Source organism: Austrofundulus limnaeus, unplaced genomic scaffold (assembly GCF_001266775.1).
Source record: "Austrofundulus limnaeus strain Quisiro unplaced genomic scaffold, Austrofundulus_limnaeus-1.0 Scaffold227, whole genome shotgun sequence".
NCBI classification, from domain to species: domain Eukaryota; kingdom Metazoa; phylum Chordata; class Actinopteri; order Cyprinodontiformes; family Rivulidae; genus Austrofundulus; species Austrofundulus limnaeus.
The window spans coordinates 701836-716635 of NW_013952629.1; the positions used below are offsets into that span (position 1 = coordinate 701836).

The 14800-nt window shown below is 39.6% G+C and overlaps 1 protein-coding gene across 2 annotated transcripts in view; it reads right to left on the minus strand.

The window, feature by feature from the left end:
- Nucleotides 1-7946: 7946 nt before the first annotated feature.
- Nucleotides 7947-14800, minus strand: part of LOC106525463 (isthmin-2) — a 20610-nt gene continuing 13756 nt past the window's right edge. For both annotated transcript variants that reach the window (XM_014019722.1, XM_014019721.1), the window contains exon 6: nucleotides 7947-12069. In XM_014019722.1, the coding sequence (XP_013875176.1) occupies nucleotides 11552-12069 (518 nt within the window). In that variant the 3' untranslated portion in view covers nucleotides 7947-11551. The remainder of the gene's footprint in view (nucleotides 12070-14800) is intronic.

The window sequence follows — 14800 nt, forward strand, 5'->3', positions numbered from 1 at the left end:
GTTCTTGTGTGATACCTGGCCATCATCATCAGCTGGTGTCTTGGCTTTCCATGCCTTTTTACACCTCCCTTTCTTCATGTGTTCAATACTTTTTCCCTGTGCCATTCCACATTATTACAAATAACTTCATTTCTGGACATTTATGTTTGATTCTTTGTATGTATGGATCACTTGGGTTGTTACCGACATCTGGTGAAAATTTCATCTCATTAGCACCTCTAGTAATATATTTACTGAGAAAAATGTTGACGTGTTCAATACTTATTTTACCCGCTGTATATATATATACATATATAGTGTTGTAACAGTAACATTAAATTCATAGCAGGTTTTCTGTTGGCTAGTCAGTTAACAGTAGTAGGTACGTGTCTGTCATAAGATTAATTGACCATCAATAAAAATTAATCATGCAGCCAATTAATCATTTGTCTTGGGATTTTAAACTAGTATTTTGTGTCTGGAAAATAAAATACTTTTGTGGATCGTCTTGGGTGGGTTTGAACTATTAAAGTTCAATAAAAGCAAACTTCCATATATTGACTTTATTCTGAAGAAGGGTGAAATGCAGTTAATTACAATAAATTCTTAAAACATGCCATGTAAATATTATTTTATAACATTTCGTCGAATATTGTTGTATTTTTTTTTAAGTACTCCCAGCAAAGAGTTCAGTTGTTTCAGGTTTGTGTACTTAGACCTGATGACCAGCAGGTGCTGCTCTAAGTCAACATCCAATCTTACCCCACTGCACTGAGCGTTACTTCCTGTTATTTGTTCTGAAAAGTCATAAAATTACTACCGTACACACACACACACACACACACTGCAGCTTCATGTTGTCTCATTTAAAAGCTGCTTGTGTGTTGCAGATAAAAAAAAAGGCGTTGTTGATTTTGTTCCTGTAATTTTTCTGACAGTCAAAAAGATAAAAAAAAAAATGTTGTGATTTCAACCATCAAAAAAGTTTCACTTGACCTGATTTGGTTACTTTCCATTCCGCTTCTCACTTTGTTGAGAATTGTCCCGTTGCATGCTTAAGCTCATGACCTGGACACGCCACAGAACATCATTTACAAAAAAGTAGAGACAAGATCCTGAGGTTCCCAAAGCAGACTCCAAACAGAATCAGAGGGAAGGGACAGCCATAATGGAGATCATCCTTAACAAAGAACAAGCTCAAATTTGCAACAAGATACGTATATGTGGACACAGCTCCTGCCTTGGTTTTATGAGGATCTGCAGTACTGAAAAGCAACCCTAACACCACAGACTCCCACAGCATCCCCTTCAGAGCACACGGTCACAAGCCTTTATCAGGTTCACAAAACGTGGACTCAGAAGTCAAACTTCCTGCCCTTCCACTGAATCCAACTCATCCACAGGTGGTGATCAGTTGACAACTTTGCCTAGCTGTTTATTCAAATGTCTGTGACGTAGGGCTGCAGGTTTGATACACAATAACATAACCTTTGGCCGAAGGTGGTACCATGAACCRTGGAGGCTTCAGAATATTCCCACAACCTAATCTCTCCCTGGGTAACTCCATTGTGTGAAAGAGTGCAGTTGTGTTTAAGAGCCCAAACTGCGTGTAAAGGTGAGTCCAACTACAGGATATCTTAGTCGGTGTTGCTCAACATCACACACAAGCTTTGTGCTCTGTCCTTAGAGCTAGTTTCTGCAGCCAGGAATTGGTGCACAAGGGGACCCCCTCTCACACGGCACCTGGCTTGCATAGTATCTAATCTCAAAAGTTCTCCTTTCAGGTCATGGTCCCACATGGAGGTGGCATCCTGTCTGCTTGGCACAGCTGAATCCCAGAAACCAAGGATCAACCACCAGGCACACAATGGTGAGCTCCCCCTGAAGGCCTGGTTCCAGAGGGGTTCCCCATCGTTCCTTTTCCAGACAAGGCATCCTAACGCAGTAGTTGCTTATGTATAGAGTTTCACTCAGCAAAGTTTTCGAGATTCTTATCTTATAATGAAGAAAAGCAATCATATTTATTTTCTTTTTTCAGCACCAGGGTCTTGATKCAAGCGCCGGAGAACAGGGACTGTTTTGTTGTCATGGCTGGCATGCATGGTTTTGTGCTGGCTGTTGTTTTAATGTTATTATCAACAGAGAGTGCAGATTGGAGAAAATTAAGGCTCTCACTGGACCAGAGTTAACAAAAGTGTCTGATTTATTCAGACTCTTCCAAACCTCAGCTCAGTATCTGTAAAAGTGATTACWGTTGGACCGTTTTTGTGTCTTCTAGGGTCGATTAGTTTAGGCAGCCATTTAGAATCAGGTTGATGTGCAAAGTTAATGTAAAAGTCCAATGCTTACTTTTTGTGTGGTTTTTCAAAACCCAATCATTAGTTCAGAAAAGTAAACAAACACACAGAGGCAGTTACACGATCACCCACCTTTCATGGCAGCAGGCATTAAATATTAATATCTYCAGAGGATTAATTACTAGTGACCATGGACAGGAGAGTGAAGTGGACAGGATCCACAAACACAAGTTTCACTTTTCAGGCCAAGTTGGAGAATTTCCTCTTTTTTCTTATCATTTGTTTATTCTAAAGTTCTTTCAGTCAGTACACGCCTCTTTGACGACATGCAGTGTTTGACCAACCAAACTGGTACAAAAAAAAAAGAAAACTGACATTAAATTTAGCTGAATTAGGTTTCAGCGATAAATCTAGAGGTGGGATGAATGGCTCTTTGAGGGGATCCAGATTGTTCATATTGTTTGTTGTAAGRAGCCGTCTGATGCAAATTGTTTGCGAATGTCATGTCGTTAAATAAATCTATTTGGATATGTTTTGATATTTAGGGACCATAATGGCTAGGAAACTTTAAAAGAGAAGTTATAGGAAGCATATCCTCTTTGATCTACTAAGTTTAATWCAAGCACCTGCTGCATTAGTCCTGATAAAAAGCAAACATATTTAACAGAAAACATTAACCAATAACAAACTAACTGTAGTGGAGTGTTCCAGTTTTTTATATTACTATGACTTCTCCAGATCCAAGACCCCTGAGCTGGACCACCCACCCAACCCTAAATATAACTTTAATGTTAGCCCAAACTAAGACCACTAGTTTAAAGTCTTATGTCTTTCTTCTAACATGACCAAAGTCACCAAGAAGGCTAATATGTTTTCATAAAATACTAAACTTAGAATTCTGCACCTCCACACAGATTGCATTGAAAACAAAAGACCACTTAAAATGTGGATTGTTGATGTCTACAGCTGTTTCAGCAGTATTTTACTGGTTGCGCATAAATTCCTTAAACTCTCTATAAAATGGTTGACAAAGTTTAATTTGTCTCATTAAAATGTCTCCTGAAAGAAACACAGATATTTGGAAGCTGCCATACTTCCAAAAGTTGGACTTTCTGATAATCAGCTCCAACTGGGTGGTAGTGGTGATGATTGTACACACAATGGATCGATGTTCCTAAATGTGAAATGACTCCTCAACATTTTTTAAATCATCATCTAAAAAATAGCAATACTGTGACCTTACTGTCAGAATTTTGTGTAATTTCCATACAAAGCATGGCAGATTTAAAAATGCTAAATTGATTGATTGAAGATGTAGGGACTCCTAAGTCTAGCTGATCATCTCGTAACAAGGCCTGCCTCTGTGTCAAAGTGGAGGAATGGGATAATTTAAGCTTTGGATAATCTGTAAGAACCTAATATTGTCTGGCATTCATCTAAAGGCAGAGTTGCTAAAGCATCCAGTTTGCTTTTGGGGGTGTATCTGTGATGGCTGCCTTCCATGACTTCACTGAAACCTTGTCCGTCACTGTGAACTGATATTTATTTGTGCGGCGCTGTTGGGGGTTGGGGCTTTGAGGCAGCCTGTAACGAGAGCACTTAAAGGACCGTGCTGTTTGCAGGTCAACCAGCCGCAGTACACCCAGAGGAAATCTCATGTTCCTGCCAGTCTACAAAAGTAAACAAATCTGTAACCACCAAATACTGGCACCGAACCTGATCTGGCTGCAACTGGACAAACGAGTCTCGTAACGCAACTTACCGCTAAAAGAAAAGGTGCGCAACAAATCTCAAGCTGAGAACTTTGAACGTTTGCCCTGTCTTGTAGTGAGAAATCATTCCCGTTAAACTTCTGTGTAACCGCAACACACTCACAAAGTGACATGACGCACATGCTTTCCATAAGCTGTGGAGAAAAACTCGCCTAATTTTTTTTAACGTGTCTGCCCAGAAATCTCCCGCCTCATTCGGTGTGTCAGATAACATCTTTTAGCCGTGGGGTTCTTCAACCTCCCTTCTCTTTTATGTTCCCCTTCCTTTCCCTCTCTGTTTCTCTCCTGTTTTCCCCGTTCTAGCTTTCTCCCCTGTCTACACATCTGTGGTTATTTATCTGTTATTTTGTGGCAGCAATGTGGTCAACATGTGTCTGGCTTCCYCTTCACTCACTTCTCATCTGCAGTYGACTTAAGAACCACACATCGTCCCACAAATCATTTAACGGCGAAGACGGCATAGGGACAGACAGATGGGCCCATTATTAGCATCCCCCTGTCTTTTTGAATGACATTTGTATATCATTATTTGTGTCCCACTTCCTGGGGTAGTGTGTCATTGTCAGTGCATTCACTCCTTTTCCTGTAGGTCAAAGAGTACAAGAGGAGAATAGATGTCATGACCGACTACAATTAAGATTATGAGAGCTCTATATGGATTGCCTAAGCCTTTGGATTTGCATTGCTCTGAACTTTGAACCTTTAATCTCAATGTTATTTAATCTGCTGGAAAGACTATAGGCTCAGAAAAACACAGTGGCCACCATAGATCAACCTCGAAACCAYAGTAATAGTGAAGGTACAAGGGAGCTTTATAGGCTTTATATTTAACAGCTGTTTTATCTGCCATATCATTTGCATCCTTTTGATATCTGACCTTTCTTTTCCAGCACTTAAAGTTATATTTCAGATCTTTTGAAGTGAAATTTTGTGGAAGAATTGTAAAGAATAATATTTTACTAATAGTAGACTGGTCTATGAACAAGAAATAGGGTTTAATTTTTATCAGACTAATAAGCTAATGAGTTTCATCTGAGCGGGACCAAGTCCAAAGTTGGATTTCTGACATTTCAAAACAAGTCCAATCAACTTGGGATAATCCATTAATCCATCCACCTTTACCCAGTTTCCTTTCTGGGATTGTTGGTGTCTATCTCCAATAGTCACTGTTTGGGGGCGGGTACACCCTGGACAGGTCACGAGTCCATCACAGGAACACATGGTCTTTTTCCATTGACTTGACTCAGCTCTACTCGGGTCCACTCAAAGATTCTTCAGAGTCTTTCCATCGGGTGTTCCCACTTGCTTCCAGCTTGGGTCTTAGGACCTGCTCAATGAGGTTCCATGTGAGCCARTATGAGCTGAACCTTTGACATCAGCAGATTGCAGGTCACTGATTGGACAGAAAGCAACATCAACCATGAGAGCATCTCCTTCACAAGAATCAGACGTACCATTTTTAAAACCTTGCAGTTRCAATTACTTTTTTAAAATAGATATGATATATCCAATAAAACTGCAACACAGAGACCAACATGGTAGTAATCCGAGGAGGTGCAGACAATTCTGTGATTGTTGGCCAACAACAGAATTCAGAGGGAGCTATAGACCAAATAGAGTCAATTTATGCTCCAACTGGCAGAGGGAAAGTGGCCTTGACTCGATCATGGCATTTTTGGAAACCGTGGGAGAGGACAGTGAGTGTTTTGTGACATTTTGTTGTGTTTGCCTAGGATTGAAAATAACATTGCGGAAGTTTTGGGCGGCTGCGCTATGATGATCTGCCCACATCGAGACAGCATTCAGGTTATATTAAACCACTGAGACCATGTATGCCTGCGTAAAGTCAAAGCGAGTTGTGGTAAGACTGGGCAATGGGRAAATGGCTTTAGAGACAAACAACCACTCACTGTCACTCACACTTAAGGACAATTTAAAGTTGCAAATAAATCTAACATGCATGTTTTTGGTCCATGAGTGGAAAATGAAGTTACCTTGAAATAATTCCCAATTTATCCCTCTATTTTTAAAAATGTCAATCCTTGTGTTGGAATGGAGAAACCTAAAACAGGAGAGTGATCCTCGAGGACCAGGATTGGACAATTTTATAGTTGCTATTGTAGCAAAAATGCCGGTGCTTGTTTTACACCCACAGTGTTAATTTCAACACCAACAAAGTGTTCATATGTGTCCACACTTGCTGTTGTTAAAATAACGTTTGTGAAAGTGTTAAATTTAAACACTTTTTTTGTTAATTTAACAGCAACCGCTGTTTAATATTCAATAAAACTGGGTGTCACATTAACACAAAAATTGTACTAGTGTTAAAATATAGTGTTACTTTTAACACTATATTTTAACATTRTTGAAATGTGAATGTGACAGCCAATACTGTTGAATATTAAACTTTGGCTGGAGTTACTTTTAACACCAGTATATTATTAYTRACAAWGGWAATTAAAGTGTTMAAAAGTTTAWCATACACCACAAGGTTTCAATATGCAATGTAGTTGARTGTAAATTTAACACTCAGAGTTAATATYAYACTCTTTGYTYTCAGTAGTTGRTAGAAAAATRCAATGGAGTCAACCTTCACACACCAGGACATACCTCTCACTCATGGTGTCCATTTATGGCCAATAACATAAATTTAAACTTGAACAACTTGATCGAACTGAACAAGAAAATTAACCAGAACAACTATTTTTTCCTATCATGAACTTCTTTAATAGTCATAAACATGGAAACACATCATTTCTACAAGATTACCCAGCATTCCTTGCTGAGAAAATACTGGTCTGTCTGACATGAGATGGAATTAGGCGGGGCTTTTAAGAATACTTCCTTCAATACTGCATGATGTTATATAACAACACTGTTAAGGGTCGTATAACACTAACAGTGGTTGGAGGTTATTTAACACTGTCCAGTGTTGAGACAACACAGAGGAATTCAACACTGTGAATTAACACCAACAATGGGTGTCRGTTTACAAAGTGTTAAAATAACACTAGGGGTGTTCTGGTGCAGCCTGGGGCACTTCCAGCAGGAATATCKTAAAATTTGTTCCAAAATAATAACGTGACAGGAAACTGACAGTAATCAAAGGTCCGTAAATAGTTTTAGCACCAATCACTGACATTTTGGTAGCATTTTTTGTGACTGCAGCAATCCAGTTTCTTGGTGCAGTCACTCTGAGTAGCCGATGGCGTGACAAAGTGATGTAATCCAAAAACCTTTATACAAGATTGCATATCTTTTCGACAGAACCTTGAAAAAATCAAAACAATTCCTGTCAAATAAAAATGAGTTTTCAGACACGATTTTCCTTGCCTGATAATTTCACTGAAAAACACGTTTGTCAAACACAAAGGCAGATTCGTGAATCGCCACAAATGTGCTCGCAACATGTTTCCGATGCATGCAAACTGTTGCTTGTTTACACAGAAAAAGCCTGTGTAGTTTTAGACTCGCACGAGTCTGTTTTTACACTGTTGAATCACTGCCCTCGCTGCTAACATGTGAAGGAAGCAGTGCTGCCATTGCTAGTTAGACATGGAAAGTTTTGTTTAGAAGAGTGACATTGCAGGCACCGTTCTCATTACTTCTCATCAGAGTGGGCACTAACTCACAAACCCACATTGGTAGAATACAAAGCAGTTTCCATCAGCTTTGGATAGGACTCGCAGCATTAACCAGGGACATTCCTTTGACTGTCTGACTTTGTATTTCATCATTAAAACRCTTTTTAAGCTAAATAAATAGTGCTTAAAGGAGTTAAGATGGGAAACTATACTTATTTGCCATATTTTTGAAAGTTGAGTGAAAATGTTTTTACTGCTTTGCTTAGCAGATTGTATCTCAACTATGGAAAAAGAAGCGACACATTAACAAATCAGCTGATGAATGCAAACTCTTTATATATATATATATACTTTTCAGTATATAACAAACCAACACAAAATGAAATACAGACACCTGTTGTTGCTACACGAAGCAACATAAGGCAAGTTATTTCCCTTTGTTGAAAGGTGCCTTCATTTTACATTTAATTAGTGCACCACATTGAGGACAGTCATTTCAAAGCTTCAGCAAACTTTAAAAAAAGAAAGACCAGACAAATAAATACTGTACAACACCATATATGTAATACTATTCAGAAGTCACAAAACAAACATGCTTTTCTTGACACTTGCAAGGATATTTATGCACCTTTGTGTAAGAACGGAGCATTTCCTGTGAGCTGACCTTCACAATAATACTGTCATCAAGGAATGGCAAAAATAAAGTGCCTTATTTTGAAAAACTGGATATTTCAAAGCCCAGCTGCATGTGTGCTTCGTGAGGCAAAACTGAGATGCAGATATTCAAAGAAAAGGACTGGATACAAAAGACATGTTCTGGAGTCAACATTTAAAGTGATATTTTTCTAAACCACCTGATGTATGAGGCTCTTTAAACGGCCTAAGTTTGAAGAATAAAGTCTGGTTCTGATCTGACTGATCAGCTAACAACTAAGCTAACAGCTAAGCTAATGTCCAAACAACCAAAACCAAAGTGGATATCTAGTTTTTTTTAATAGCTCCAATCTCATACATTTCATAGCAGCAATGCCATATTTTATAAATCTTTCAATTACCTTCACTTTCAATTTACACAGTAATTTAAACAGAATTCTCTAGTTATTTGCAAGTGAAATTGTGGCAGCTGCATCTAGCTATAGCACTATTGCAGCCAGGGATCTAATCCATTCGGGGATTAAAATATATACCAAATAATGTAAAATGTAATGTGGTTAAAATGTTAAAAATATAGGTTTTGCAGGAACTGTTCAAGCTAATATGATAGAATTGTGTAAAGTTGTAGAACTGCAGTAATCAGCACAAAGGTTGATTTATAAATAATTAAATTATCCTGCGTGATTAATCAGAACATGGTGGGCATGTTTAGGCAGAAAAGTGGGTGAATTACTCTGCTCTGATATTACTTCAACTTCTCTTCTGAGGAGAAAACACAGTCATCTTTACAAATGTCAAACATGTCAAGCTGTATGGATTGTCCGTTAATTACACAAAATTCCCGCCCATTTTGCAGGTATACAGAAGAATAGGGCAATCTCATGGAATTTTTCAAAAACTCAGCTTCAAATTTATTATGTCTCAGAGCTTGTAGGGCGTAAAAATAAACAATAAATAAAATTAAACAACCATGTCCCAGCTTACAACTTTGCTGCTAGAAATAAGTCCGCCACCTTTGCCCCGCCCACCCCCATTTTTTTGTAAAAACTATGAATTTTTGAGAGTCAAGATGCAGCTAAAAGTTCGAAGGGGTTGACATGTATGTAATGTTCCAACAAAATTTAAAAATATAGTCAAATAAATTGTATAAAGTTAATAAACTCATTGGAGATAGCACTATGTTTGTGCACATATGAGACAGCGTGGAGACACAGGCGTCTCTGTGGCTGTGCTGGCAGGGAGGGAACTGAGTAAGTTCAAAGAGTTACTGTACATATTAACTTTTCTATAGAACCCCATTTTAAAATAGCCAAAAAAAACTTTTTAAGTAAAGAGTTTTAGGTGAAAATTTTTAGATGTATTAACATTTCTGTTATTCACTTTACCTAATGGCTAAAGCTTGAAATATTCTGTAGAACAAGCACGTTTCTGCTGCCAGTGCCAATACGTGCCCAGCTAAGGTACCAAATAAATGTTAATAAATAGACTTTATATTCAAGGAGAAATATGTCTTTTCTATCCAATCAATTTCTGTGCATAAACAGCTTGAAAGCAACATGTTTCTATCTCACACACTGTATCAACAACTGCTCAGGTAGGAGGGTTCCAACAGCGTTCATCACTTCCAATTTATCTTACAACTCCAAAAGAAGGGTGAAAACCAAAACAACTGGACTTTTATCTTGTTTACGTGGCTCACAAAAGAGATATTTTGGTCACATGTCTGAAGGTGTGTATTAGAGTGAAAATGGAAAGTTTTAGAGCTCAGAAATATGAGACCTTTAAAGTTTTTTTCTCATTTGACGAAAATGGCTTCCCTCTAAAACCACCTGTCACATGCGTCTAATATATGAGCATCTTGGTCTTCAAAACGAGTGTCTCTTATCTTCAAGGTGTATGTGCACATCTGAGTTTTGTCCTGAAGAGGTGATCTCCTATGCTGAGCCTAGTCTGTGGAGAGGCTGTTGAGTTTCTCCAATGTAGAGGTCTGAATGTTCCTGAACTGCTGATACCACTCCTCTCAGTTTGTTTCTTAAAATGGACCAGCTTCTGTCTGAGAGTCTCATTAGGTTTGAAATAGATCTGGATGTCGTGTTTGAAGAAAACCCTTCTGAGTTTCTCAGATATCCCAGCAGTATATGGGTTGGAAATGTTTTTGCCTTTGTTTTTCCCCCTGTTTTGTTTTGTGTCGTGTTGTTTAGATTTTCTCACCGACTTTGACAAATGCCCAGTTAGGATGTTAGTAGTTTAGTTTATACACTTCCACTCATCTTTCCTCACTTTGTACAGACTCAGATGTGCTCTGCTGACAAGGTAAATGAACAAATTTGTTTGTCACAGTCTGTTACTCCCCCTGAGAACGCCATCTACGATTAAAAAAAAAAAATCACTGTGAAACTGAGTCTTTGCCTACATCTGCTCTGTAGAGACGTGGAGGCTGGATTAAAACTGGCACCAACACTCGGATGTTTATCTCTTTGGCACCCAGATCATACGTTTTCCTGGCTTTGAAAGAAAATGCGCAGAAACACATGAAATCAAATTGTGTGGCGAAACTTTTGAAATCTAACACTGTTTCTACGTATCATTACCCCCTAATTAGTATTTTTTAACTATTTTTTTAAAGCATGTCTGGTAAGGCACAACAGAACATTACAAGTCCCCCTGCCTCAGTTTAATGATGGAGAGGGCTGGCTGAATGTCCAGCAAAGAGAAATTACCGTACTTATAATGTAGCAGCTTTGTTTGGATGTTGATCCCCTGGATTCTGTTCAACCCAAACTCACAAAATACTTCCTACTTTACAACTGATAGGAGACCTCATTGGGATGTAAACCACATGTTGTTATTATYGACTACAAACACTTCGGGACATCATAAAGTAAGCTAGTATTGGACATCATGCATACATGCACCCAAGAATGTGTAACAAGCCTAAGAGCCTGACGTAATACCAGATGTGTGAGGAATTGGCAAGCGATGAGACAGCATTACATTTTTTTTCATCCGTTCGTGTACATCAGTTAGTCGAGCCTGACATCAGGACWATGTGCCCATTCCTAAAACTGAAATAATCAGACTGTACCATCGCCATTAAACACACCATCTCAAATATAAATTTCCTCTGAGGTTTTTTTTTTATGCATGCTTGATAGCTGATGTGGAGGTTTAGAGTAAGAGCTAAGAAAGTTTATTGTCTCTGTTCAAATCAGAAGACCCCCGGAGCCTCTCTGACTGAAGGTGAAGAGGTTTTGGCTGTGGCGCCTCAGTACTCCCTGGCCTCTTCGAGTTCATTCATAAACACATCTTCATGGGGGTTTTCTGGGCAGCCCAGTCCATTACTGGGCGGCCGCACCATGTGGAAGCGACTCCAGTCCCCCTTGCACAGGATCCAAGGCAGCACATCCACCTTGAAGTGCAGCTCCTGCGAGAACTCGGTGCTGATCAGGTTAGGCGTGCCCGCACCTTTCCCCCGCGTGATCAGCTGGCCGAAATCATCGTAGCAACAATGCTGCGCCGCCAGTGTGGACGAGTCGCTAGAAAGCGCCGAGCGAATGCAGCTGCGCGCCGACGGCTTGTAGATGTCCAGCCGCTCCTTGGGACCGCTGGCGTCTCGCCAGCGAAACGGGCGGCTGTGAGTCTCGTCGTAGAGGCTGACCACCGTGTACGCCGCTTCTGACGGGTAGGAGCAGGGGCAGCTGGGCAGTTCGGACAAAACCTGATGCAGATAACGCTGGAGGAACTCGCTCTTGCAGTTGAGCCACTTCTCACAGCTGTCCACATCTGTTGGGAAAGAGGACAAAGGAATTAAATTAGTGTCCTAAGAAGTTCACTGCTGATGGAAGGAACAGGTGTTACCATGGAGTCACGTCCAAATCCTGTGTCTGGCATTTATAAACATTTGTAAGCCAATTCTGCATCCCTTGGAACATCAGATTAGCTACATGTGATGATGACTCATTATCTAACAATTCTCATATATCAAGTTTGAAGAAAAAGGTTTTTGTTCAAATGTTTTTAAATGTGGTTTTGTGGAATCCTTATAAGCAAAGATTATCTTTACCTGCTGTAGATCGCTTTTTACGGAGCGTGTGAGGGGACATGGGGGGATTTGTTTCTTTTGCGTTCCCTCGCAATATTGTTTTGCGTTCCCACACAAAAAAATGTTTTGTTTATGAACTGAATTAAATCAGACTTTTATTTTGAAATATCCGCTTACCAAAACAGGATGTCTCGCCACAAGTTTGTGAAATTGACAATGATGTTGCGCGTGGCTGCACTGTATTRAAATATCGCCATATGACATACTTCCATGCATGGCTGTGTGATATATTCATTCTAAAGCTGAATTAAAGCAGTAGGCTAACTCGCTAATGGTGAGCAGGTGAATTTGTCAATAAACCGGCAGGCACAACAGTGTCAAACGACTTTTGCGAGGGAATGCAAAAAGAAAAAAAAATCCCCCATGTCCGTATCTTTTTCATGACCTCACATTGGAGATATATGAATCCCGACCAATCGACAAGTTAAAGGTAGGGATGAGCAAATGAGTTTTAAAGCAAAAACAATCTTCAAATTCTTCTGTAATTTTTTGATTTGTCTTCAAACATTTAGACCTAAGACCTGTTTTCATCCCATTTTTTGTTCAATGGATCAACGTAAAGGGGAGGCACATATGCTGGCAGTGGTCTTGGACGATATTGTGGGTATACCTCTGTATTGAAATATGGTGACGATATTTAAAAATTATGATGATATATTAACCCTCTGGAGTCTAGTCACGTGACCTATTTAAATTTCTCTAGTTGGAAAGACACGCCAATACGTTTCAATTCGTGTCAAAAGTTGAGATTTCAAAGTATACACCCGTTTTTAAATCGTGTTGATAAGCCAAACAAAGTTATGATAAACAGTATCCGCCACTTTTATTTTTTAAACATGATGGTCCTATTTGATGCACGTTGCAGAGGCAGGCAGATGGAAGCACGGTAGTCTTGTGGAAAAAACAGCTTAATCTGCCGTCAGTCTCATCTTTCTCTCAAGCCGAAATGACGTATATTCCACGATCTCCTTTCTGACCGAGGCCCAAAGTTATTTGACAAGTGCCAAAAAACAATTTCCTCCATCTAAACCATAACAAAACTGAACTCCTCCTTGTTGGGGCAAAAAACTCCATTTCCAAATCCCAACATCGTCTCTTCACTCTTAACAACTCCGTTCTTTCCCCCTCGCCTCAGGTCAAGAACCTAGGTGTCATCCTTGACACCACACTTTCTTTCACATCCCACATTAACAACGTGACTCGATCTGCATACTTTCATTTTCACAACATTAACTGTCTCCATCCTTCACTCACTCCCCGCTCCACTGCCATCCTTGTACACAGCCTAGGGATATCCAGGATTGACTACTGCAACTCCCTACTATTTGGCCTCCCCAATAAATCCCTTCACAAACTACAGATGGTTCAGAACTCAGCCGCCCGTGTAATCACTCAGACCTCATCCTCTGCCCACATCACTCCAGTCCTACAACAGCTCCACTGRCTCCCAGTTAAATACTGCATCATCTTCAAAATTCTCCTACATACCTTCAAAGCTATCCACAAACTTTCCCACCTTACCTGTSTGACCTCCTGAACATCTCCACACCCTCCCACTCTCTAAGATCTGCCTCCTCCTTCCAACTCTCAGTACACCCTGCCCACCTCAGCACCATGGGGAGCAGAGCTTTCAGCCGCTCTGCTCCGCAGCTCTGGAACTCACCATCCCATGGATTACACAATACCTCTCTCTCCCTGTTTAAGACTGGCCTGAAGACACATCTTTTCAAATTAGCCTTACCACTGTTAACTCCGATTTTCAATATATGTCCGTTTTTGTTGTCCTCACTTCAATGTTTCTCCCCCACAACCTATTGTTCGATTTGTCTACATTTTTGCATTTTATTATGACTGTTCTGTACTCCACATTTCTGTTTCTCCCACACTACCCTTATCATTGTATGTATCTACAGTTTTTTTTCTTTTTCTATTGTACAGTGTCCTTGGGTGGCCTGAAAGGCGCTTTATAAATAAAATGCATTATTATTATATTGTGCAATTGTTGCCAGCTAGTAAGTGTCAAATTGAACTTGTGCTTTAGAATTAGATTCTGCTAATTTTTCTATGGAATAAGTGTTTTGAAGTTGTGGACCTAAATATTTTCATAAGCGCTTTAGAAATTGCGGAGCTAATTTTTGGATTAGCGCTGCTCACCACTGTCTATAAGCAACGACTTGCTGTACGAGTGTTATTTACAGACAAAATATCAGACTTTTTTTTTACTTTAGTAGACTTAATGGTTAGCTGTAGCACTGAATGAGCAATGATAAACAGCAGATAGAGGACCTGTGTGTGTGTGTGCGTAGGCCTGTCACGATAACAAATTTTGCTGGGCGATTAATTGTCTCAAAATTTATTGCGATAAACGATAATATTGCCTGGTGACCGTTTTACAACTAATAATTATAAAAG